At 40.0% G+C, this 23,631-nt stretch overlaps 1 protein-coding gene and 2 long non-coding RNA genes across 6 annotated transcripts in view; 1 reads left to right on the forward strand and 2 right to left on the reverse strand.

The window, feature by feature from the left end:
• dyrk4 (dual-specificity tyrosine-(Y)-phosphorylation regulated kinase 4) overlaps nucleotides 1-21,775 on the forward strand; it is a 26,458-nt gene extending 4,683 nt beyond the window's left edge. The window contains exons 1-14 of one of the 4 annotated variants that reach the window (XM_024282036.1): nucleotides 1,361-1,489; nucleotides 9,849-9,932; nucleotides 11,627-11,791; nucleotides 11,879-12,032; nucleotides 13,065-13,228; nucleotides 13,839-13,975; nucleotides 14,369-14,509; nucleotides 16,335-16,473; nucleotides 16,656-16,737; nucleotides 20,427-20,599; nucleotides 20,672-20,732; nucleotides 20,836-20,965; nucleotides 21,046-21,200; nucleotides 21,283-21,775. In XM_024282036.1, coding sequence (XP_024137804.1) covers nucleotides 1,400-1,489; nucleotides 9,849-9,932; nucleotides 11,627-11,791; nucleotides 11,879-12,032; nucleotides 13,065-13,228; nucleotides 13,839-13,975; nucleotides 14,369-14,509; nucleotides 16,335-16,473; nucleotides 16,656-16,737; nucleotides 20,427-20,599; nucleotides 20,672-20,732; nucleotides 20,836-20,965; nucleotides 21,046-21,200; nucleotides 21,283-21,536 — 1,929 coding nt within the window. In that variant the 5' untranslated portion in view covers nucleotides 1,361-1,399 and the 3' untranslated portion in view covers nucleotides 21,537-21,775. Of the gene's footprint in view, nucleotides 1-1,360; nucleotides 1,490-7,007; nucleotides 7,849-9,848; nucleotides 9,933-11,626; nucleotides 11,792-11,878; nucleotides 12,033-13,064; nucleotides 13,229-13,838; nucleotides 13,976-14,368; nucleotides 14,510-16,334; nucleotides 16,474-16,655; nucleotides 16,738-20,426; nucleotides 20,600-20,671; nucleotides 20,733-20,835; nucleotides 20,966-21,045; nucleotides 21,201-21,282 lie in introns of those variants that run through there. The other 3 variants (XM_024282037.1, XM_024282039.2, XM_024282038.2) reach the window with 3 other exon arrangements.
• Nucleotides 770-8,865, reverse strand: LOC118598894. Its single transcript, XR_004948121.1, has 3 exons — nucleotides 8,264-8,865; nucleotides 1,323-1,597; nucleotides 770-1,186 (listed from the first exon to the last, which is right to left on the reverse strand). It is a non-coding gene; the product is annotated as an uncharacterized LOC118598894 (long non-coding RNA).
• On the reverse strand, nucleotides 13,492-14,389 carry LOC118598895. The gene is made up of 3 exons (XR_004948122.1): nucleotides 14,344-14,389; nucleotides 14,162-14,247; nucleotides 13,492-13,910 (listed from the first exon to the last, which is right to left on the reverse strand). It is a non-coding gene; the product is annotated as an uncharacterized LOC118598895 (long non-coding RNA).
• Nucleotides 21,776-23,631: the final 1,856 nt, after the last annotated feature.

Consider the following 23,631-nt stretch of genomic DNA (forward strand, 5'->3'; position numbering starts at 1 on the left):
GTGGGGCTAAGAGGGGTGGGGCTAACCACCTATAGAAGAGGACCTCTTTTCAAAATGGACGCCTCTCCTTTGTTGTATGGCCTTGATGGTGTAGCGCTGTAGGTTACTTTCTTGCCATACTTTTCCCACTAATGTATGTCTTTGCTTAAAGAACGACATAAAAGGAAGGAGATCTTGACTCCGTGTGGATTGTGGTTCGTTCATCTGACATATTGGTGTCAGAAGTGGGATTGCTCCAATATTGCTCCCCATTTTTGTTGCACCGGTAATGTTAGGTTGGGTGTTGTGGGGGGCTGTAAGCTAGTGGGAGAGAACGTAAACAGTCCCGCCCACAACTACAAGGCAAATTTCTTATGAACTACTTCCACTCTGCAGAAAAAACTCTCAGAAAAAAACAATTTTTTTTTTATTTGGCTAAAAACGTCCAATTTAAGAGACCTCTGAACTTGGGCTGGGTATCACCAACAATTTCCAAAATCGGTTCGATGTGATTCACCAGAGCCTGGATCGATTTGATTTCTATTCATCAAGCTAGCAGACTTTAGCGTCACAACTTTTATCGATTTCTACTTTTATGGTTCGATTATTGATCTATTTAGCTTAAATTGATTCAGATCGATTTTATCATCCCAGATCTACTCTGGTCGCTTTGAAAACAGATCAAAAGACGATCAGAGAGAAACTTCAACTGAAATATTTCGTCATGAACAAATAAAGTTTTATGTTGTAAATCAACTTTTTTTCTGCTGCTGTGTGCAGAAAAGGGGAAAGTCGGGGAGGGGGGGCAGCCAATCGTCAGCAAGACTGAAGCTTCCCTCAGCCGGCTGTGGCTGTGTAAAGCACGAGAGATGGGAGGGGAGGTGGGGGTTCCACATCCCCTGGCGATGTCTCCAGGATACAGTGGCAAGTGTGAAGCCGGAGGAAAGTCTGTGGAGCCACATGGGAGGCCCATTAGTGCTGCGCCTCCTGCTCGTCTGGCTTCCTCGGTCCTGTGAAGAGCCCACCTGGGAGCGCGGCGGGATGTTTATCTACAGCACCTGTCCCTCCAGAAGCATCTTTGACAGGAAACCAAGAGCCAGGCCCCCGCTGCTCTGTCTCCAGCTCAGGATGGGTCCACAGATGAGTCCCACCTGAGCACCACTTGTATGATTTGATGAGAGCAACAGCATCATCTATCTGTTCCGTTCTGGAGCAGAGAAACAGAAGGAAACCGTCAGGGTGGAGCAGAGAGAGGCTAAAATAAAGACCGAGAAGAACTTGGAGAACTTAACACAGAAGGAAAGCTAAAAATGGAGTGATGTTTGGAGGTCCAAACTGAAAACCTGGAAGCCTTTTCTTCCTGGAGGAAGTGTCTCGAGGTGGAAGTGCTGTGGATGTGACAGCATGGGGCAGACGTGCTATGTGGGAAGACGGGACCTCTTCAACCTGCTGTGGGTTTAGCCTCCTCCGGGGGTGCTGCTGGAGACGGAGCAGGAGGGTCCAACCCGAGGTACAACTCCAGGTCCACCTTTAAATATTTTTACTTTTATTATCCGGTTTGTTGTTGTTTTAGCCACTGCCATCGTGGTTGTCATGGTGAGGGGTTCGGCTTCAACACCTGAGTGACAAAAACACAACATAATGACCCCCCAGGTGAGCTGTGCAGTTTAACAGTTACTTATGGACAATCGTTTCTGCTCCACTGAGCTGCTACTATTTGCTGGAAGGCAGTTCCTGCGTTCACTTCACCTCCAACAGGGATTCTCCTGCTTCTCTCCGTATGTTTCTCAGCGCGTTAAACTCAGCCACACTGTCAGCATGTTAATCTTTGGTATCAAAACGTTCGGCTCAAGACATTACTGATTGTATTTTTGGTATTCATGAACTTTATTTTTTTTAAATATTAAGCAAAATATGCCCCTAAGAAATTAATTTCAAAGTTTAAGTAGATTAGTAACAAGCCTTTAAATATATTCATGGACTATGTTTTCATCTTATACAGTATTTTTTTTAAATAGAGTCTAGCTTATAATTTAGCAACATGCTAACGTTTTTGACTAATTTAGTTTACTGAGGAATTTTAGACTATTTTAGAATTAACTAGTAGTCAAGCTATGTGCTAGCTTATTTGGCTAATTTGGCATCTATTAAGGTTTTTTTTTAAGATAAGTTGGAGTTTAGATAATATTTTAGAAAAATTATAACGGACTGGGATGATTTGTTATCTTCTGAGGTTTTTATAGGCTAATTTAGAGTTTAGCTTCTATTTTAGCAATATGCTAACGTTTTTGGCTAATTTAGTTTACTGAGGACTTTAGGCTATTTTGGAGTTTAGCTAGTATTCAAGCAATCTGCTAGCTTTTATGGCTAATTGGGCATCTACTGAGGTTTTTATGATAATTTAGAGTTTAGCTAGTGTTTTAGCAACATGACAACTTTTTGGGCTAATTTGATATCTACTGAGATTTTTTAGGCTAACTTAGAGTTTAGCTTCTATTTTAGCAACATGCTAACGTTTTTGGGCTAATTTAGTTTACCGAGGAACTTAAGGATATTTTGGAGTTTAGCTCATATTTAAGCAACACACTAAATATTTTTGTATTAGGGATTTTTAAGCAATTTTACAACATTTTTTTCAGAAATGTCTGCACTCTTTCAAAATTTCCAGCGTTTTAGCAAATTTAACATTTTGCAAATAGCTTTTGCATTTTCAGCAACTCCCTTCAGAAATTAAAGTAAATCATGTCACCATTTTCAGCAACAAGCTTCAATGATCTTCAGTGACTACTTTCAGCTTCCAGCATTCACACTAGCATTATTGCAGGGAATGCTATATATCTAGTTTATTGTTTTGTGTTTGTCCAGAGAAACATTTATGCATCTCATTCTACATCCTTGTAGAAAAAATAACATTTTAGTTTAAATATAAATATTTTTCTCTCTCAAGGAAAGAGTCATCAGAATGAGTCATCGCTTTTGTGAAGGAGATCTTTTTGGCTTTGTGTTCTCCAGCATTCACAGCTGCAGTGACGCAACAGGAGAAGATATCAGCAGAGAACTTAGATTTGTTGTTGTTGAACAATCTGGGAAAGGCTTCAGTGGCCTTAAAAGACGTTCGTCACGATAATGTTTTCCTGCAGAAGAAAAATGAACCATTTTCACCTGAAGGTCATTCAGTCCTTACTTCCTCTTATTTATTTTAATGAGCCACTGATTACGTTTTTGGTGTTTCTAACATCTTTTTGTGGCTTTTTTCTGATGATGGAGGACAAATATAAAGAAAATTAAGCTAAAAATTAAAGTTCAATATTTTTTACCTTTATTTTTATTAGCTTTCCAATTAAACAACAACAAACAATATTGAATTGAGAACAGAAAAAAAGGTGAAAAAGAAAAAGACAATTATGTTACGTCCCTTATGGGCAAACCTGCTCCGAGTCTACGGGGAAAAATACGAAAGCGGACAATAACTAAAACTGGACACCAATGAGATTAAAAGGAACACCGTTTATTAAACAAAGGAAGTTATGTGTTCTGAAATGAAAAAAAATAATCAAATAATTAGTGCTTTGGATTGGAACCTTATCCAAATATAAAATAAGTCGGGGAGACTGCTGACCGTCGGAGTCAACAGCTCCCTCTAAAGAAAACAAACAAACAAAGCCTGCAAACTAAGACTACCAAACCCCAAACTAAAATAACAAAACCCAGCAGTGTAAGACTGCTGAGGAGAAAAAGGGTAAAATATCGTATTCGTGACATAGAAAATACACTGGGCGGGGCTACAAGCTTTCTTGCTCCGCCCCATTCTGATGCATCCACCAGCAGACACTTAGATCCATAAACGTCTTTGTTTTCCTTCAATACTTCAAAACGGTACGGCTGGATAGCTCAAATATCGCTCGCCATTTTTGTAACATTTGGAGTCTGAGGGACAGTAAGCTGTAAACAGAGAGCTCTCAGCTACCGGTCGGGGAAAGGGGTGCGGATTTGCCTCTGCACCATCTGTCCTCCCCACAACTCAGAGGCAAATAAAGTTTTCTGCTCTGTAGAAACTATCTAGAAAACAGCATAATCATGATTAAAATACTGCTGGGAATGCTTTAAAACAGCTCAAAAGATGTTTGGAGCTGATGATTAATGCTACAATTATTTATAATAAGGGTTCAAAGTGCTACTAACAGAAAAAAAACATCTGCTTTACATGGTTTCTTTAAAAAAGAAGCCAGAAGTTGAAGCACAAAAATGTATTTTAAAAAAATGCCTCGCTGTTAGTGTTAAGCATGGTGGTGGTGTCTTGATGGTTTGGGTTTGAGTAACTGCCTAAAATCTGCCATGAACTCCTCCTAAAATTAACAGTAAAGCCTGTAGAAGAGCAATAAAGAAAAAGATTCAAGTTGCAGCAATGTCTCAATTAAAATCAGATCTCTGCTTGTATGGAAGGGATTTAGGAGAACTTTAAGAAAGCCAGAAATCCTCCACGAGGATCTAAGAACATCTCAGAAAATGATTACCCTCTCGTTAAGATCTAGAACAATAGTGAGCTCCATCTCCCACTCTCTGCTCCTTCAAATGGGTCTTAAATGACCTCCAAAGACACAGAGACCCTCCCTTCTTCAGCTGAGATGTTTTACTTTGGTTCTTCATGAAACCAGGTTATGAGGAGGAGCACGTTCCCATAGACGTCTGCTGAGTGTTTAATAATCTTCCTCTGAAGATGCTCATCCCTAAAGCTGAGGCTTATTTCCAAGGTGGTCAGAGTGTTGTTGTGCTGTTGCATAACCACACTGTCATATTCTATTCATCTGCTGTACTTGTTGTTCTGAGCTGGTCATCCTCACTGGGCTGTTGCTCCTCCTTCAGATTAGTCACTGGAGAGAAACGGGCTTCGTTAGGAATTGGAAGAACCGAATGTCGGTTCTGGTTCCAGAAAAATTAAAAGTTGCTTTTAGGTTTGCTTGAAAGCGGAGTGTTCCAGAATCCGTTTACTGTGTTGGATCAGATGAGAGGTCCGTAACCTTTAACACTCAAAGAGCCATTTGGACCAGTTTCTTACAGACCAGAACCAACGAGAGCCAGGAAGGTCCATGTTATTGTTTAGAAAATACGCAATATTTTTGTTTTTGTGATCATTAAAAATTATATATGAAATGTAGAGTTGAAATATTACAATAAATGGATTGCAACAGTCAGCATTCACACTATAGTGATTCTCCTGCTGCTTTCCGGATGTTTTTCGGCACTTAAAAACTCAACCACACTTCAGAGGTTTCAGTAATCTTAGTATCAAAACGTTCAGCTCGTTCAGAACTTCACTGCTTATATTTTTGGTATTTATAAACTTCATAGTTTTTGAAATATTGAGCATAATATGCTCCATAAGAAATAAATTAGACAGTCTTAAAATTCAGTGTTTGAAGTAGATTAACAACGAGCCTTTAATGGGCTGCGTTTAGATCTTTTAGAGTAATTTTTAAAAAATTGAGCTTAGCAATATTTTAGCAACAGGCTAATGTTTTTGACTAATTTAGTTTACTGAGTATTTTTAGGTTATTTTGCAGTTTAACTAGTATTTAAGCAATGTGCTAGCTTTATTAGCTACTTTGGTATCTACTGAGTTTAAAGGCAAATTTGGATTTTAGCTAATATTTTAGCAACATGCTAACATTTTTGACTAATTTAGTTTACAGAGGAATTTTAGGCTATTTTGGAGTTTAGCTAATATTTTAGCCACATGCTAACGTTTTTGGTCAATTTGTCATCTGCTGGGGTTTTTGGGCAAATTTAGAGTTTAGCTAATATTTTAGCATCATGCTAACGTTTTTAGCTGATTTGTTTTACTGAGTAATTTTAGGCTATTTTGGAGTTTAGCTAATATGTTAGAAACATGCTAACATTTTTTTGCTAACATGTTATCTACTGGGGTTTTGTAGGTTAATTTGGAGTTTAGCTTCTATTTTAGCAACATACTAACAATTTTGGCTAATTAGTCATCTACCTATTTTTTTAAGGCTAATTTAGAGTTGACCTAATATTTTAGCATAATGTTTACATTTGTAGCTAATTTGTTTTACTGTAGAATTTTGGGTTATTTTGCAGTTTAGCTTCTATTTTAGCAACATGCTAACATTTTTTGGCGAATTTGTCATCTAAGCTAATTTAGAGTTTAGCTAATATTTGAGCATCATGCTAACATTTTAAGCAATTTTTTTTATCGAGAAATTTTCTTCTATTTTGAAGTTTAGCTAGTTTGTAAGCAATGAGCTAACTTTTTGGCTAATTTAGCATCTATTAAAGTTTTTGGGGGATTTGTAGGTAGTTTAGCTCATAATTAATTTATTGCCCATTCTTATTAAACTAATATCAATCAATTCGGTGGCATCAGGCAAACACCAACAGGAAAGCCGCCATTTTGAAAAGATATTTTTTACATCAATTTCCCACATAAATTTCAGACCATCTATACAGAAAGAGAAGAGGGGATTCGGGGTAAATAGTGGCAGCTAATCAAGTGAGCTCAGGTCAAAGGTCAGGCAGCGAGGGCGGCGTTGGTGCATAGATGTGGGCAGCGACAGCGGGCCATCCAACGCCGCTCGCAGCTTTATTGTTTTAAACTGTTTTTTCAAAACTTTAATGTAATTTACCAAAATATAACTTTTATTTGACTACATTTACGAGGAGAATACACATTTAAAGAACATTTCTACAAAATTTCTTCAAACATTTGCGTAACCCAGGTTAACCTTTATTTTGTTTGTGGTTTGACATATTAAAAATTAGGGCCGGGAATCGATTAAAAAAAATTACTTATTAATTGCAAACTTGGGGAAAAAATGTATTGTGATAAATCGTAAAAATATTTTAACCCAGAATTGTAATTTGTGTTTGCAAAGCACATCAACAGTAAGATCACCATGGATCACACAGTCCGCTTTTTGTGGAAAAGTGATCTAAACAGAAAAACCAACAAGATGAAAGGACTAAAACCGATTGCATATTTATATATTTCATATTTATTTCTTCTGTAAATAACCCTTATATGATGACGAAGTGTTTTAACGCCCACCATGGATGCCTAATTCAGCTAAGCAAAGGACAGAGGTCCGCAGGTGCAATTAAGTTGCTTAAATTAATATTAACGCATTAATTCGGGTTGATTAATCGCGCGTTAATGTTCACAGTACTATTAAAAATATAAACAAAAATGGCAAAACTAGATTATTTATTTGAGTCAATAGCAGTTTTCCGGAGCCGCAGGTTGCAGACCCCTGGATCAGATGCTGGATCAGATGCTGGATCAGATGCTGTGGGCTGGTCAGACCACATGAGACTCTGGGAGGGCCGAGCAGTCCGCGCGCTCCTCTCTCCAGCGCGCTCACGCACGCAGAGCGGTCAGGGCGCGCGTCGGTGTGGGACCCCCCCTCCTCCTTCCTCGCTCTTTGTCGCGTCGGTGTTGGAAGGCGCGGATAACCCCGCGAGCAGACAATAAGCGGGCCTAAATCGGGATCTCCCCAGCTGTCAGCGGCAGAACCGTGAACAGGTGGCTCCTTCTGCGCCCCGGCGCGGCGCGTCAAGGCGCGTCAAGGCGCACGGACCCTCAACAGCTTGTCTGGCGCGCTAATCTCCTCTCTGACGACAGCGCCTCCAACCCGCGTGCGTAAAACCGGGAGTGCAGCTGCTTTGGGAGGGGGATCTCATCAGTCATCGGGATTTTACTCAGTGTTCCTCACGAAGTCGAACTCGAGGAAATTCTGCTTCGGTTTCGCGGCTGGACCTGCAGATCTGGATTAAAATGATTTGGATTTTATAATTTCTCCAAGTTTGGATTCCTAAAACTGTCTGAGGATGTTGCCAGAAATAAATAACAAGGTGAGGAAACATTAGGTTAAAATGATTAACGCGTTTGCCAAAAATCCGTTTGTCTTTGGTTTGTTATTCTGTTATTTTCTATGCAATGAGTTAATTTACAGAATAATTTTACTTTTTGGGATTTTTATCAACATTAGTGGGCTCATGTAAGCTTTTATTTTGAAATGTTGTTCCCTTCCAAAGGTGCTCCAGCCCAGTTCTGATGAAAAATCTGATCCATTTCTATTTCAGTCGTTGTTTCGCCCACTTACTTCCGAGTTGGTTGCGCTGACAGATTCTGAAAGTCTATATGTGTTCTGGTGTATTTTTCACTCCCTACATGGAAACTGGTATTTTTAACTCTCGCTGTTTTTGGATCTTAATGACTTTTTTACTGATATGCTCTTGTTGATCACACGGATTAATTGGCGATTACCTTCAGAGTGTTGGATTACAGAACTTGGAGAGTGCAGCAAAAATGGGGGAATGGAGCCTCAAAATTGGAAGTGAATCCTGGAACGGAGAGGGTCGGACAACACTGTTTACAGCTTGTTGATGTTTCCTTGACTTTTAATGTTACTGCTGTGGTTTGACCTTCTGACCAAGTGACCCCACAGGAGCAAACGCCGCTCTCACGCGTTAGCGAGGATCATCCGAGATCCAACCGGGAATGTCCAGCATGAGGATGTTGTTTGCTTTTCCGTCTGCAACCTGCAGCTCCAGACCCACATGTGGCTCTCTCAGCTCTCCATAGCGGCTCCTCGGACAAACATTAGATGAGTCGACCGCCTGAGTCAGCAGCTCCTACCTAAAGAAAACAAATAAACAAAGCTGCAAACTAAGACTACCAAACCCAAACTAAAATAACAAAACCCAGCAGTGTGAGACTGCTGAGGACAGAGGGAAAAAGAGCAAATAAAAAAGAATTTTTTAAAGTACGGATTACTTAATTAGCATGTATTTAATTTAGATTAGCTAAATGTATGAAATACTATGTAAGTTTTTACATCCTGTGGACATCTTGTTTGCTCAACGCTATCTCCAACTTTTGTTAGTGCCAAAAAATTCATATTTATTATTAAAAAAAAAAAGGTCATGAATGCAAATCCACATTTCTTGAAGACTAAAGTGAGAATGCGGCTCCTTCTGTTTTGATCAGAAGAAACGAGCTCAGATGGCTGTTTTACTCTGATCTATTCCATTTGTTGGATTTTAGAAGTTTAGTTGAAAAGCTGAATCACACAACAGACTTTTGCACCTTTTCTTTGTTTTCTTTTGGCTTCATGTGCAGAAAAGAGAAAACGCATCAGCTTGACCTACATGGCTCCTGCTGACATGAAACACGACCACGTGACCTCGTCGGGTTACATGCGGTTTCACCGACTCAAAGAGGAATATATACTTTAATGGGATGGAAGTGTTGCATCCAGGGTTTGAATAGAAACACAAAGGAACCGGCTCCGATGCAAGACGAGCCCTAAGGAGAGGTTGGATGGAGATATGATTAGGAAGTCGCTTCCCGTCGCTCCACTCATCCTGATCAGCCTCTGCTGAGCGAGGGAGTTTATAAGCTTTTCCCCCATATGGTGTCACCCACAGCTCACCTGCTGATTATTAACACACGTGTTCGCCGGCTTGATTCCATTTGTCCGGAATCATCCCAAATGTGGTTCGTTCACTCCTCTAAACCCAAACGGAAGGTCTCCGGACACGTGAGGAACAACAAGCAGGTAGAATACTCAAAGTTATGGAGGAAAGAGGATCTCTGTTGCTGGGTTTTTGCAGAATTGATCTATTTTGGGATCACAAATAATTATTTTATTTTAAATCTGAGGCTGAAGAAACCAGGCGGCAACAAGCTCCTGTTATCTGCTGGTTTTTGCTTAATAAATCCCTAAATCGGACTTGAGTTATATCATCTGTCCTGAGAGATTTTTATGGATGGTTGAAGAGGAAATAAAAGGGAAGTTTCTTCTAAAATTGTGGAGCTTTTTAATGAATCACTCGCATTCCTCCCACAGACGTCACGAACGGAGGCGTTCCCTCACCCGCACAGACTCCCGGCCGAGGGCAGCCGCTTCGGGACCGCCCAGCCCTGCTCACAGGTCAGCCCAGACCCAAACGTCGCCTCTTCAAGGCTCTCCGTCCCGTTTTCCTTACGGAAAAACTCACATTTTTACTACTAATCCAAGAAAAATCTGATGGATCATTTTCAGCTGGTTTTAGTGCATTTCCACAGAAGATGGATGTGTGGATGCATACGGAGCTAAATCAGGGCCATAAATATTTGAAACCCAAATAAAACAAAAAAAAATGTAAAATGTTCCAACGCTTCTGCAATTTTAAAATAAACCTAATTATTTTCAGCTTTAAATGTTACGTTTTTAAAGTTTCAAGACTCAAAATTTCAATCTCTATACTTTTTTCTTCACTTTCAACTCTTTTTTCGTTTTCGAATCTGAAAATTTCAGTTTAAAAACTTTTGGCCCTGATGTGGCGTATTGGGGCGGGGCTAACACGAAGGACCAATCAAAATCGATGAGGGTGGTAACTTCAGTCCCGGTGCGTTCACTGACTGAGAACTGTGATAATTATGGAGCTATTTTGAGGCCAATATTTTTTTTATTTAATTGAAACAAATTGAAAATAAAATATTAGTATTTGGCCAAAAAAAATTAAATATCTAAAAAGTTTTGCAATTCTTAAATGAACTTAATTATTTTCAGCTTCAAATGCTCCATTTTTTAGGTTTCAAAACTCACAATCTCCATTTCAAAACTTTTTTTTTCAGTTTCAACTCTTTTGTTTTTGGATCAGAAAATTTTAGTTTCAAAACTTTTGGCGCCATTGTGGCGAATTGGGGCGGGGCTAACACGAAGGACCAATCAAAAATCGATCAAAAAACGCCGTTCCAGCCCGTTCAAATACAGGCGAAGAAAACATCCATGAAATGTTGAAACCTAAAAAACAGAACATTTGAAGCTGAAAATAATTACATTTATTTTTAAAAAATAGCAAAAAGTTTGGATATTTTCCATTTTTTTGGCCAAACACCAATATTTTTTTCAAAATGTTTTATTTGGGTCTCAAATATTTATGGCTCTAAATTAGCTCCATAGATTCACGGCTTACGTCAAACACATTGATGCAAACTCATTAGTTTACATGAATTCAACAGCTTTTTTATTAAAACGGGTTATTTTCAGACTTGTTACTGTGTTTGCTTCCTGCCTGTTGTGGCAGGTGCTCCCGACTATATTTAGCTCCATCTCTATGCGTCACGACTGGGTTGGAAGATCCTGCAGCAGCTCTGCACGCATACATCCAAAAATCCCAATTTTTTCAAACATAAATACGCTTTCCTGAGGCAAATCCATCAATAATTCACATGTAAAATGTGTTTCGGGGCTTGAAAAGTCTCCTGTAAATCTATCAGGAATATATTTGTTTTCTGCGCACAACAGAAGCACAAACACAGATCCAACTAACAAGTTGGCGGATCTAATTTTGCCCATCACTGCCAGGTTTGAGCCTCGCGGGGCTGCAACACATGTAATCGTGCTCCGAGAACAGGCGGAGAAAAACCTGCGTCTCCCCCACAAAGCCGGCAGCGACAGGCTCTGTCAGAGCTCAGCCTGGTGGGGCTTTGTCCCCGTTTTACTCTCAGCCAGATCCGTAATTCCAGCTGCCGCCTGCTGGAGGTCCCGGTTATCCGAGACGCTGGCGGCAGAGATGATGCCTGTAAAGCTGAACTTGACGGCTGTAAAAACACAAATATTGAAGTGTTATCCATCTTCAGTCTCGTTTGCAGAAGTTCGGCTCCAGTCGGGGGACGCTGCCGCAGCTGGAGCCTCCGGTGGTCCAGCTGGTGGTCAGCAATGCCAAAAACCAGCAGCAGCAGTCCGACAACATCCTGCCCCAAATCGGCACCAAAGGGGGTCAGAACAACTACCAGTCCCACTCGGTGAGGCTCAGTCAGCGCCGAGAGCGGCCTGGCAGTGGATTACAGCCGCTCTGTAATTACTGTCTCGGCTGATGTGTCTGTGCTCAGCAGGAAGAGCGGCTGAAGCCGGCTCAGCAGTTCGCCATGCGCTTCGGAGCAGCCATCGACAGGGCGCCCGCCGCACGCAACACCAAGAGCTTTAGCAACAAGACGGAGAAGGAGAAGGCCTGCGAGGGCCAAAGGTTACCCATGTCGCCCTCAGGTTCGTCCAACCCGGAAACGTTTACAACATGTGTCAAAGTCAAGGCCCGGGGGCCGGATCCGGCCCTCTGGGTAATTCTATCCGGCCCTCCAGATTATTTTATTGTATTGTTATTAATGACCCGATGTTATCTTGAGCTAATTTCTAACTTGTATGATTTTGACAAAATATATATTTATGGAGAATAAAATATTGAAAGTTATTTTAAGTTGATTTATTCTGGAATAATATTCCTGCATTTTTATTATTCAGAATTATGTTAAAAAGTTACGGTTTTAAAGTTTTAAAAATTGTCATTCTGATAGTTTTTTGGAATATTTTGGCATTTACTAAGAATTTTTAGGTTGTTTTGGTGTTTAGCTAATATTTCAGCTACATGCTAGCAGTTTTGGCTAATTTAGGCTTTTTTAAAGATATATTTTGAAGTTGTTTGTTTTTTAGGCTAATTTGGCATTTATCTAATGTTTTAGCTGGTTATCAGCTTCAGCGTTTTCAGTTTCCACATTCAGCTTACAGTTTTCAAACTAGCATTATTGCAGATAATGATATATATCTAGTTTATAATTATATTAAAAGTTACATTTTTAAAGTTTTAAGAATTGAGTATTAGTGTGTTCAATAAATGTTTATCCAGTTCATCCTGTGACATAAGGTTTACAACATCTTTTCACACCAAACATGCTGACATCAGAAGATGATAAAACGCTGAAGTTAGTTTCTGATTCTCTGCTTCCGATTTGCGAGAGCACCAAAACGTTTCACTGTATTTTTCACACTTGGACCATCACAAAAACTGTTGCACCCAGACGGCTCAAACCAAATTTCACAAATCAAACAAAGCTTCCACAAATCAGAAACTGTGTTTAGCGTATTCTTTACTCTCAAAGGATCATTGAATCCAGGTTTGAGCTGAGAGCAAAATACTCGCGAGTCCGGAGCTGTGAATCAGAAGCTAACTTCAGCTCGATGACGCTCAGCAGGAGTCCCTTCAATGTCACACTGACGTTTTCTATCCATCACTTCCTGTTGCAGAGGCTTTGAACAGCTTCCAGGAGCGTCTGACGGAGTTCGAGCAGGAGGAAATCAACGACTACGCGGAGGTCTGGTTTCTGGGTCTGGGCTCCCAGAAAATCGAGGGTTCTCAGGGAGCGCCGCAGAACTCGGGATACGACGACGAGCACGGGAGTTACATCAGGGTAAATGCTCAAAGATCATTCACAGCATTCAGGAAGGCATAAACTATATTCCATTACAAAATTTGATTTGTTTTAAGCATTAAAACCAATAAAAAATGATAAAACACTGATGTTGTCAAACCCGTGTCAGATATTAACTAAGACATTTTAAGTTTAGTTTAAAATACTCATGTGACTAATATTTTGGATGCCTTCAGTCATCCCTATACAACAGACGCTCTTAAACAAAGAGGGTTAAACTGTACACACAAGAGGTCAAGTGCAAACCCCCCGCATTAACACGTGTGTCAGTGCTTGAAGGCTGCCGAAGACAAACTGTTGGATCAGGAGTCGGCTCTAAATTAGACCAAAGCTGAGGACAGATAGCTCTGTAACCGTGGAGGATGCTGGGTATGATCGACTGTGAGATTAGTGTGTTATTTTTATTTTAGTCCATTTATATCACTTTATAAACTTAATGATAGATTTTCCAAACCTGACCGGTTGCTGGAGCCTGTCCTAAACACTCTGGATCAATCCCAGAGAAACATGAACACATCCGCCTGGAGACTCCAGAGAATGACCAGGAGGCCGTCCAGACGCTGACGCTGTTCCTCCTGTCGTCCTCCAGGTGCTGCACGACCACATCGCCTACAGGTTTGAGGTTCTGGAGGTCATCGGGAAAGGTTCCTTCGGCCAGGTCCTAAAGTGTTTGGACCACAAGACCAACGAACTCGTAGCCATCAAGATGATTCGCAATAAGAAAAGGTGAAGCAAATGTTTCCTTTTTTTGCTTTACTTTGATCATTTATTTCCCTAAAACCTGTTATGTAATGATTAAAACATTCCAAACAAGCTTCTTAATCACGAGAGGTAAATTGTTGGCATTTGTCAGAGATCCGATTGCATGTTGTGAGTTTTCTTCCCTACATGCGCACACTGTGATCACTTTACCTTTAAGAGTCGGCCAGTTTGTTGACACCAGATTTAGCCCGATAGAAGTCCGAGCCGGCGGTGTTCTTTAGCTGCAGCGAGGATCGCTGAGGAATAATTAAAACGCAGGAGCCGGCGGGCTTTAGTAATCATGCAATAAACACTTCATGCTGTGGAGAGGACAAACAAATGCTTTTAGAAACCTTTTCTTCTTGGCTGTTCGTGCAGGTTTCACCACCAAGCTCTTGTGGAACTGAAGATCTTGGAGGTCATAAAGAAGAAAGACAAAGACAATCTGCACAACGTCATCCACATGAAGGAGTACTTCTACTTCAGGAATCATCTCTGCATCTCCTTTGAGCTTCTGGGGTCAGTGTGGGAACAATCGACTCTATAAAATGTGACCTTTTTCTAGATGGTTGGTACAACCAGCCCCATATAACTGCACTCATCTGTTGAGGAGCTCCGTCTTTATCCGTTCAGGACGGCTCGGCAAAACAACAGTTTTCTTCTGATCCAAACTGAGTCTTATTTAGCCTTTAAGAAACTTGGATTTGCATTCATGACCTTTTTTTTTATTAATAAATATGAATTATTTTTATTTTTGTCACAAACAAAAGCAAAAATATAAAAAAAATCTCTCAAATTTTTTTTTTTTTTTACATTTGACAGACAACTTATTTTTAGGCTCAAGAATCAATTAAAAAAAATAAATTAATCGCAAACCTGGAAAAAATTAATCACAATTAATCGCAAACACTTTTTTATTTACAGTATTTGCCGACCACTTATTATCTGCGAATAATCACAATATGAAATCACACAAAACTCTACATTTACAACATTTATTTGTTGTCGATCAATTAAAAAAAATTCTGATTAATCGCCCTTTTGTTGTTGCGATTAATCCCAATTAATCCCAATTTTTTTACCAGGTAAAATTTATTTGTACAATATGGCACCGGACAATGGATCAAGTAGATTAAGTGATATAAACCAAAAAAAGCAAGAATAAAGCACTAAAAACTGATTGAATATTTATTTCTTTTGTAAGTGACCGTGATATAAGTGGGTAACACCCGACGAAGAGTTTTAACGCACACATGGAAGCCTGAACCGCCGGGTTAAAGCGAAGGATTGCTTCTTTGATTAATTTGAGTTAATAAATCTTAACATGTTTTTGATTAATCTCGCGCTTTAACTTGTTTACAGCCCTACTTATTTTCAAAATAAGACACTCTGTGATAAAAAGGATCATCTCAGTTTATCTAGTAACTAATGTTGTGCAGCATGAGATAAAATGTGCTTTTAACTCATAAAAGATCAAACTTTTTACCAAAGTTTTCCATATAAATCTGTTCATTCTGGAGGTAGAGTTGATCAAACCAGACATCTTCAGGTCAACAGGATGTAAAAACCTTCAGAGTTTATCATCTATGTGAACCTCAGACATCAGTTTGTAAATGTAACTAATCTAAATTCAATAAATGCTAATTACTTTTAAAAATGCTATTTTCTTTTTTCTGTTCTTTTCTCCTCTTCGTCCTCAGCAGTCTTACGCTGCTGGGTTTTGTTATTTTAGTTTGGGGTTTGGTAGTCTTAGTTTATTTGTTTTCTTGAGGTAGTTTTGGTTAGAGGAGCTGCTGACTCTCATGTCTCCTCAGCAGTCTCCATGACTTATTTTCTGTTTGACCACGAAGAGATAAAAGAGCCTCATGAGGATCTGGAGCCGCAGGTTCTGGTTTAGGCATAAAACACCAGAAATATCTTCAACTGGACAAAGTGTTGTGGATCGTTCCGGCTCCATGACCTTTAGGAGGCGTCTTGGACTGGCACCTTGTCTAGCATTACCGTCACTGAATCCTTCGGCTAAGACCTCGATCTGGGCCCTATCTCTTACTTCGTCTTGCTTCATGGTGTGAAAGATCCAGTTACAACCCTCCAAAGAAGTTTATGCTCATCAGAGGAAGCAAGAAATAGCAGGAGAATACACTCTGTGCATTTGCATGGCTGTGAATGTCAGCACAATCGCCACTGCCAAGCATGCGGGTCAGCGGACGCTTCATCACGGCTGTCGAGAGGCCTGGCAGGATAATTAATTATTGTTGTAACCGGGAAGAAGGAGTAAATTCAGCTTGGAAGTGTCATATCAGTGTCCAAAATAATCACACATGTCCTTTGTTCCGTTTGACAGGGTGAACTTGTACGAGCTGATAAAAAAAAACAACTTCCAGGGCTTCAGCCTGGCGCTCATCCGCCGCTTCGCCCACGCTCTCCTGAGGTGTCTGCAGATGCTGCACAAGGAGAAGATCATCCACTGCGACCTGAAGCCGGTACGGACCTCTTCCTCTGCCCAGAGCCCAGCAGAAGTCATCAAAACTTGATACTGGACACACCTTTGGCTGAAAGGCCGGCTTTAAAATCAATGATTTGGATTTAGCTCCACCCTGTGGACTGTCAGAGTACTGCACTGCTTGGCTGCGAGTGAAATGTCTTTGTTCCTCGTTCTGTTCAGGAGAACATCCTTCTGTCTCAAAGAGGGCCGGGGAACATCAAAGTGGTCGACTTTGGGTCAAGTTGCTACGAACAACAAAGAGGTATTTCGTTCGTTAATAAGATGCCAATTCCAGTTCTATCCACGTACATCTGAAATCTTGGGATTTTAATGCTGGCCGCAGTAGAGATGCACCAAAGTAAAACAGTTTTGGCCAAAGTAGAGAAGTTGCATTACCTGCAGTAATGATGGTGCTGAAAGTAGTCACTGAAGATGCTGAAGCTTTTTGCTGAAAATGGTGATGCAATTTACTTTAATTGCTGAAAATGCAAAAGTCGTTTTCTTATTAAGTGTGCTAAAAGACTGGAAATTTCATTAAAGATCTTTGAAAGAGCACTGAAGTTTACCTACATTTCAGAAAAATGTCTTGTAAAAATGCTTAAAAAATCCTAATACATGACAATTATGCAAAAACATTTAGTGTGTTGCTAAAATATTAGCAAAACTCTAAATTAGTCTAAAAAACCTTGATTTCAAATTAGCCAAAAAGCTAACACATTCTTAAATACTAGCTAGACTTCAAAATAATCAAAACATTTCTCCGTAAATTAAATTGTTAAAAAACATTTGCCTGTTGCTAAAATAGAAGCTAAACTCTAAGTTAGCATAAAACAAATTAGCCAAAAATGTTTGTTAAACTCCAAAATAGCCGAAAATTCCTCAGTAAATTAAATGAGTCAAAAACGTTAGCATGTTGCTAAAATATTAAATAAACTCAATATTCTTGAAAATAACTATAAAAAATGAAAACATAGCCGATGAATATAGTTTAAGGCTTGTTGCTAATCTACTTAAAATTTTGACATTTGAAGACTTTACTTCCTATGGGGCATATTTTGCTCAATATTTCAAAAACTAAAGTTTATAGATACCAAAAACACAAGCAGTAATGTCTTGAACGAGCTGAAATCTTTATTTTATATTTTATTCTTTAAGCCTTAAGGAAGTGTGTTAGTATATTTTATAAGGCTAGGCCTTCAAACAAAACATTGATTCTAACTAGGATTCGATTAAAAAAAATTAGGGGAAAATTAATTCTAAATAATCGCGATTAATTTTTATTTTTTAGTTATATTTTCGACGACTTATCTGCGAATAATCACAAAAGGAAATTTATACACGAGACTGTAAATTTAGAACATTTATTTTTAATTAAGGCTGTCAATTGATTCAAAAATATCACTTTTGATCAGTGATTAATCACAATTAATCGAGGTGAATTTTATACAACAATATGCAGCTTTTGTACAAAAACAGGCCAGATTAAAAATGTTTCCCTTCATTTTTACTGTCTGAAATGTTTAAATTAATCAAGTGTTAACTTAGAAATGTCAATTTTGAGCACAAAACACATCAACAGTATGAGAAGAATTGCAAAGACATTTATATCCCTCATCAGTTTGCATACCGAGCAAACAGATCCACTGAGGACGCCATCGCTGTAGCTCTTCACTCCACACTGAGCCACCTGGAGCAGCAGCAGAGCTACGCTCGGATGCTCTTTGTGGATTACAGTTCAGCCTTCAACACAATAATCCCGGACAGACTCTGTGAGAAACTGGTCACTCTTGGCATCCCTCCCCCCACATGCAACTGGATCAACAACTTCCTCTCAGACCGCTCACAGGCTGTGAGACTCGGCCCCCACCTCTCCTCCACCTGCACACTCAGCATCGGCTCTCCTCAGGGCTGTGTGCTGAGCCCTCTGCTGTACTGCCTCTACACCTACGACTGCAGTCCAGCCCACCACAATAACCGGATCATAAAATTCGCTGATGACACCACAGTGGTTGGACTCATCTCCAGAGGGGAGGAGTCTGCCTACAGGGAGGAGGTCCTGAAGCTGGCAACCTGGTCTTCAGAGAACAACCTCACTCTGAACACCAAGAAGACCAGGGAAGTCATCATCGACTTCAGGAAGCACAGCCCTGACCCCGCCCCCCTCCACATCAATGGCGAGCTTGTGGAGAGGGTCCACACCATCAGGTTCCTCGGCGTCCTCATCTCAGACGACCTCTCTTGGACAGCCAACATCACAGCTGTCATCAAAAAGGCTCAGCAGCGTCTGCACTTCCTGAGGGTCCTCAGGAAGAACCGCCTCTGCACCAACCTGCTGCTGACCTTCTACCAGTCATCCATCCAGAGCCTGCTCACATACTGCATCACAGTTTGGTTCGGCAGCTGCACCATCGCAGACAAGGAGAGGCTCCAGAGAGTGGTAGACACAGCTCAGAAGATCATTGGATGCCCCCTCCCCACCCTGTCTGACATCTACTCGGCACGCTGCCTCAGCAGAGCTCAAAACATCATCAAGGACAGTTCACACCCCGGTTCGGACTTGTTTGCCCTGATGCCCTCTGGAAGGCATTACAGAGGCATCAAAACAAAAACAAACAGACTGAAAAACAGCTTCTTTCCAAAAGCAGTATCTATGCTAAACTCCAACTCACACAGATAACTGCTCATCATGCTGTACAGTACATGTTCATATATTTATATACTGCCTATGTACATATGCATATGTAAATCTGTAAATCTGGTTATTTAAATGCTCGCTTTTTTGCACATCATAGTCTTATATGGCACAGTTCATTGTATATATTTTTCTACATTTTTTTTTTTTTATACTTTATATCGTATTTTATATTATGTTCTGTATTTTTTATGCCACTTGCACTGAAACGGTTGCTGCAATTTCATTGTCCTTGTGATAATGACAATAAAGGTCTATCTATCTATCTATCTATCTATCTATCTATATCGCTTTTCTTTGTCCCAGCAGTCGAGGCTCAGCGACACTGTCGTGTTACCATGACGACGGGCCGTATTACCTATCAAATAGTCCACCTTTTGTGAAAAAGTGATCTAAATCTAAAAAATAACCAGAATAAAGTACTAAAACATCGATTGAATATTTATTTACTTTGTGAGTGACCTCGTTATAGGCAGGATAATGCGCGACAAAGTTTGCATTATCAGAAATTAATGCACGCTGTGGAAGCCTGAACTGGCGGAAGACTGTTTCCCAGAGGGTAATTCATTAGCGTTAATAAATATTAATGCGTTAAATGTTTTTAACTAATCGTATCCGTTAACAGGGTGGGAACTTGGACATAAGCTTGGAGATTTTCCACATTTTCTCACATACTTGTTCGAGTGATTTTCACAGAATTTCACACACACACCAACAGCTGAGGACTACGACCTTTGACCTCAGGAAGAGGCCGTCATGTTGAATTAAAAAAAAATCCCCTTTAGTATTTCAGAGAAATGTAAACTCCTTTAGGATTTCAATCCATCACCTTCTTAAAAGTTGTAGATTTTGAACGATATTGTGGTGACCTCACAAAAGTGGTGTAACCCTTTTGCTTCCGTGTGTTTTACCAGAACATTGTAAAATGTAACACATAAATCCCCGACTCAAACTGAACGGAACAATATAACATACGGTATAAACGTATAAGGAATGTGGGCGTGGCTAACCAAAACCCTCCGTTGCTAAGGAAATGCAAAAATTTACTTTGGCTGATTCTTCTAAAAATGGCATCGATCCATTCGTCACCCCCAGACGACCAAAAATGAAAATGGTTGCTATGGAAATAAAACAATAGAAAAAGTGGAAAAAAGCTTTTTTTTATGCATCTCTGACCAGGGTGACTTGGGGGAGTAGGGCAAGGACGAGTCACCTGTGGGCCAAACACACACGGCTTTAACTGTATCTTCTGGTTTCAGTGTACACCTACATCCAGAGTCGCTTCTATCGCTCGCCTGAGGTCATCCTGGGTCACCCCTACAGCATGGCCATCGACATGTGGAGTCTGGGCTGCATCCTGGCCGAGCTCCACACCGGCTATCCTCTCTTCCCCGGAGAGAGCGAGGTGGAGCAGATCGCTTGCATAATGGAGGTAAAACGAGAGTTGTAGAAGATCGTTAAATATTTGAAAGAGGCTCTAAAACGTCAAACGTGTCTCTTCCAGGTTCTTGGAATGCCTCCAAATGATTTTGTTCAGTCAGCTTCACGACGAAAGCTGTTTTTTGGTGAGAAGGTTTCTCTTGATGCCTCATAATCTTTAATATTGGACACTTTTACTGCAAAGTGCACGAGTAGCCTTGACTTTTTGCTCGTGTTTGTTGGGCGCAGACTCTAAAGGAAACCCGAGGAACATCACCAACAGCAAAGGGAAGAAGCGAAGGCCCAACTCCAAGGAGCTGTCAGCCGCCCTGAAGACGACTGATCCTCTGTTTCTGGAGTTCATCCGACGCTGCCTCGCGTACGTTTTAGCTTCAACACTTGATGCATTGAGTCTTCTTCAACTTTTCCTGAAGAGCATGAACTCTGTTTACCTTTTAGTTGGGATCCAACAAAGCGAATGACTCCTGACGAGGGTTTACAGCACCAGTGGATCCTGGAAGGGAATTTTAACCGAGAGCGATCCAGAGCGAAAACAACCGTCAAGAAGACCTCAGACACGCCGACCAGCGCAGACAGAGCCAACAGCAAGTCAGGTAAGCTGAAGCCATTTCCTGCTAAGCTGGAGGTCGAAGCTCTTCAACGGCATGAACTCTCGTTTGTTCTCCTGCACTTCAGAGAAAGTCAGCTCGGAGAGCAGCAGCAAGGAGAGCCTGAGGAGGGACAGCTCCACCGCCGGATCCAAGATGGCCTCCGCCGAGCGTCTGCGGCCCATCGGAGCTTCGGCCGAGGACGAGGCCTGCGAAAGTGTCGGCAAGTTCTCCACAGACTCGGAGGAACAAGGAAGCAGCGGGGAGCGGTCTGTCCACATCGTCATCAAGCCGGACGAGGACACGGACCGGGAGGACAGCGAGGAACCCACCAAGTCTTAGCGCGTCGCTGCGTCAACGTGAGAAGGAACATGAGAGTCAAAAAAGACGATTAAATTGTAAAAAATAGCTTTTAAAAAGTATGTTGGATGAGATGGAGGATGCAGAAAAGGATGGGATCAAATCAGGATCAGCGTAAAGAGAACGAAAAAACAGATTGAAAACTTTAAAAAAAAGACATTGTAACTGAAAAAAGTGGAAAAATTGAAAACAAGACATTGTAAATTTGGGAAAAAAAGAAAACTTAAAAAGAAAAAACTTTTTTTTGAAAATTTGAAAAAAAAATACTGAAAACTTCAAATTAAAAAATTTGACCCAAAAAAGGCATTTTTGAATTTTTTTTTTAAATTAAAAAAAATACTGAAAACAAAAAATTTTGACATTTTTTTGAAAACTTGAAAAAAAAATGTTTTAGAAAATTTGGAAAAAAATGTTTAATTTGAAAAAACAAATACGGAAAACTTGAATAAATAAAATATAAATATAAAAATTACCAGTTGAGAAAAATGTATGAATTAGTAACAGCTGTTGTTTTGAATTTTCAATTTATTATTATTATTTTAATCTTCACTCAGTTTTAATTCTGATTTTCAAGTTTTTGCTGCTCAGCCAAATTTTGCATGGGGGCGGGGCTTCGAGCTGATTGGCTACCGGGACACGTTTCCCATGGGGGGACAGATGACTCCACACTACGTGTTTTCTACACTTATCTAGGACTCAAATGAATATTTTCACACTTTTCTCTCATCTTTTATTCTCAATGTTCAAACTTTAGAGAAAAATAAATCTAGTATCAGGATGAAAACAAGGATCTATTCACGATGAAGATTTATGTCACGCTGCCAAGCTGCGCGTGAAAAACAGCACGGAGCGAGACCGTGACACGTACACCGCAATATTAGCAACGTAAAACTGCACAGTAGTGATTCTGCTCTCTCTAGGTTTGATCGGAGTGTAGCGACGCAGACGGAGACATAAACAGACAACGTTCTGCAGCAGAAAAAACGTCACATCGACATTACCTCTTGGGGAATCATGGGATACATTCTCGGGTAGCCAATGAGCTCAAAGCCCCGCCCCCATGTAAAATTAGGCTCAGCTCAGCAGTGAAAAATCGACAATTAGAATTGAAGCTGTAAAACTAAAAGTGAAGACTCAGAAAAAAATGAAAATTCGAAACAGCCGCTGTTACTGATGGATCATCTTTTTCTAATCAGTAATTTTTACATTTATTGTTTTTTTTTTTATTATTTTCAAAAACATTTTTTCCAAATTTTCCATTTTTTTCAGTTACAATGTCTATTTTTCAAGTTTTCCATGTTTTTTCGTCCCTTTAAGCTGATCCTGATTTGACTCCATAGAAAAGACGTGACTGGAAGCAGCAGACAAAGATGACGGACGGAAAGACCGGATGGTTTCAAAGAGGAACAGTTCATCTGTGTAAACGTAGATTCATAGTTTAAATTCATAGAATAGTCACGGTGAAATATTTTGTTCCGTTTCCGGTTGAAAACGTCATAATCTGTTGTCGTTTTTACCGATGTGGGAAAGCATCATTTCTGCAGCATACGGAGCATTTCCTGTTTTTATCTTTGCTGTGCATCGAAACTGAAGGTCAGGATCTCACACATGATCAGACGGAACACGGTCATGCTTAAAAAAACAAGTTTGTTGCTTTTTTTTTTGCTAAATTAAACGTTAAAAACAAAGTGAAATGCAATACAGGCTGAGCCAAATGTTTTTCTAATCGCAGCAAACTCACGTTGTGACGTACCTTTAACACTTTTTGCACTTACTTATTGTGAAACATCTCTAAGTCTGTGTTTCCTATTTATGAAATAATTTAATCGAGCAAGTATAAAATGTGTATTTGTAAAAGAGTTTATTGTACATATATTTTCCTGTACATGTGTACCACAAAACCTATTTTAAAGGAGGATTTAGACAAGGTTTTACTTGTTATGTTGTTATTTTTTGGAAGAATTTTGTATGTCTTTGGAATTCCTATTTTTTATATTAGAGGCAGATGATCAATAGTTTGTGCCTTGCAGTATTAGAAACGTTGCACTTTACTGTTGTGTACTTTGTGCATTAGAAG

The sequence above is a fragment of the Oryzias melastigma genome, linkage group LG6, assembly GCF_002922805.2.
Source record: "Oryzias melastigma strain HK-1 linkage group LG6, ASM292280v2, whole genome shotgun sequence".
NCBI lineage: Eukaryota > Metazoa > Chordata > Actinopteri > Beloniformes > Adrianichthyidae > Oryzias > Oryzias melastigma.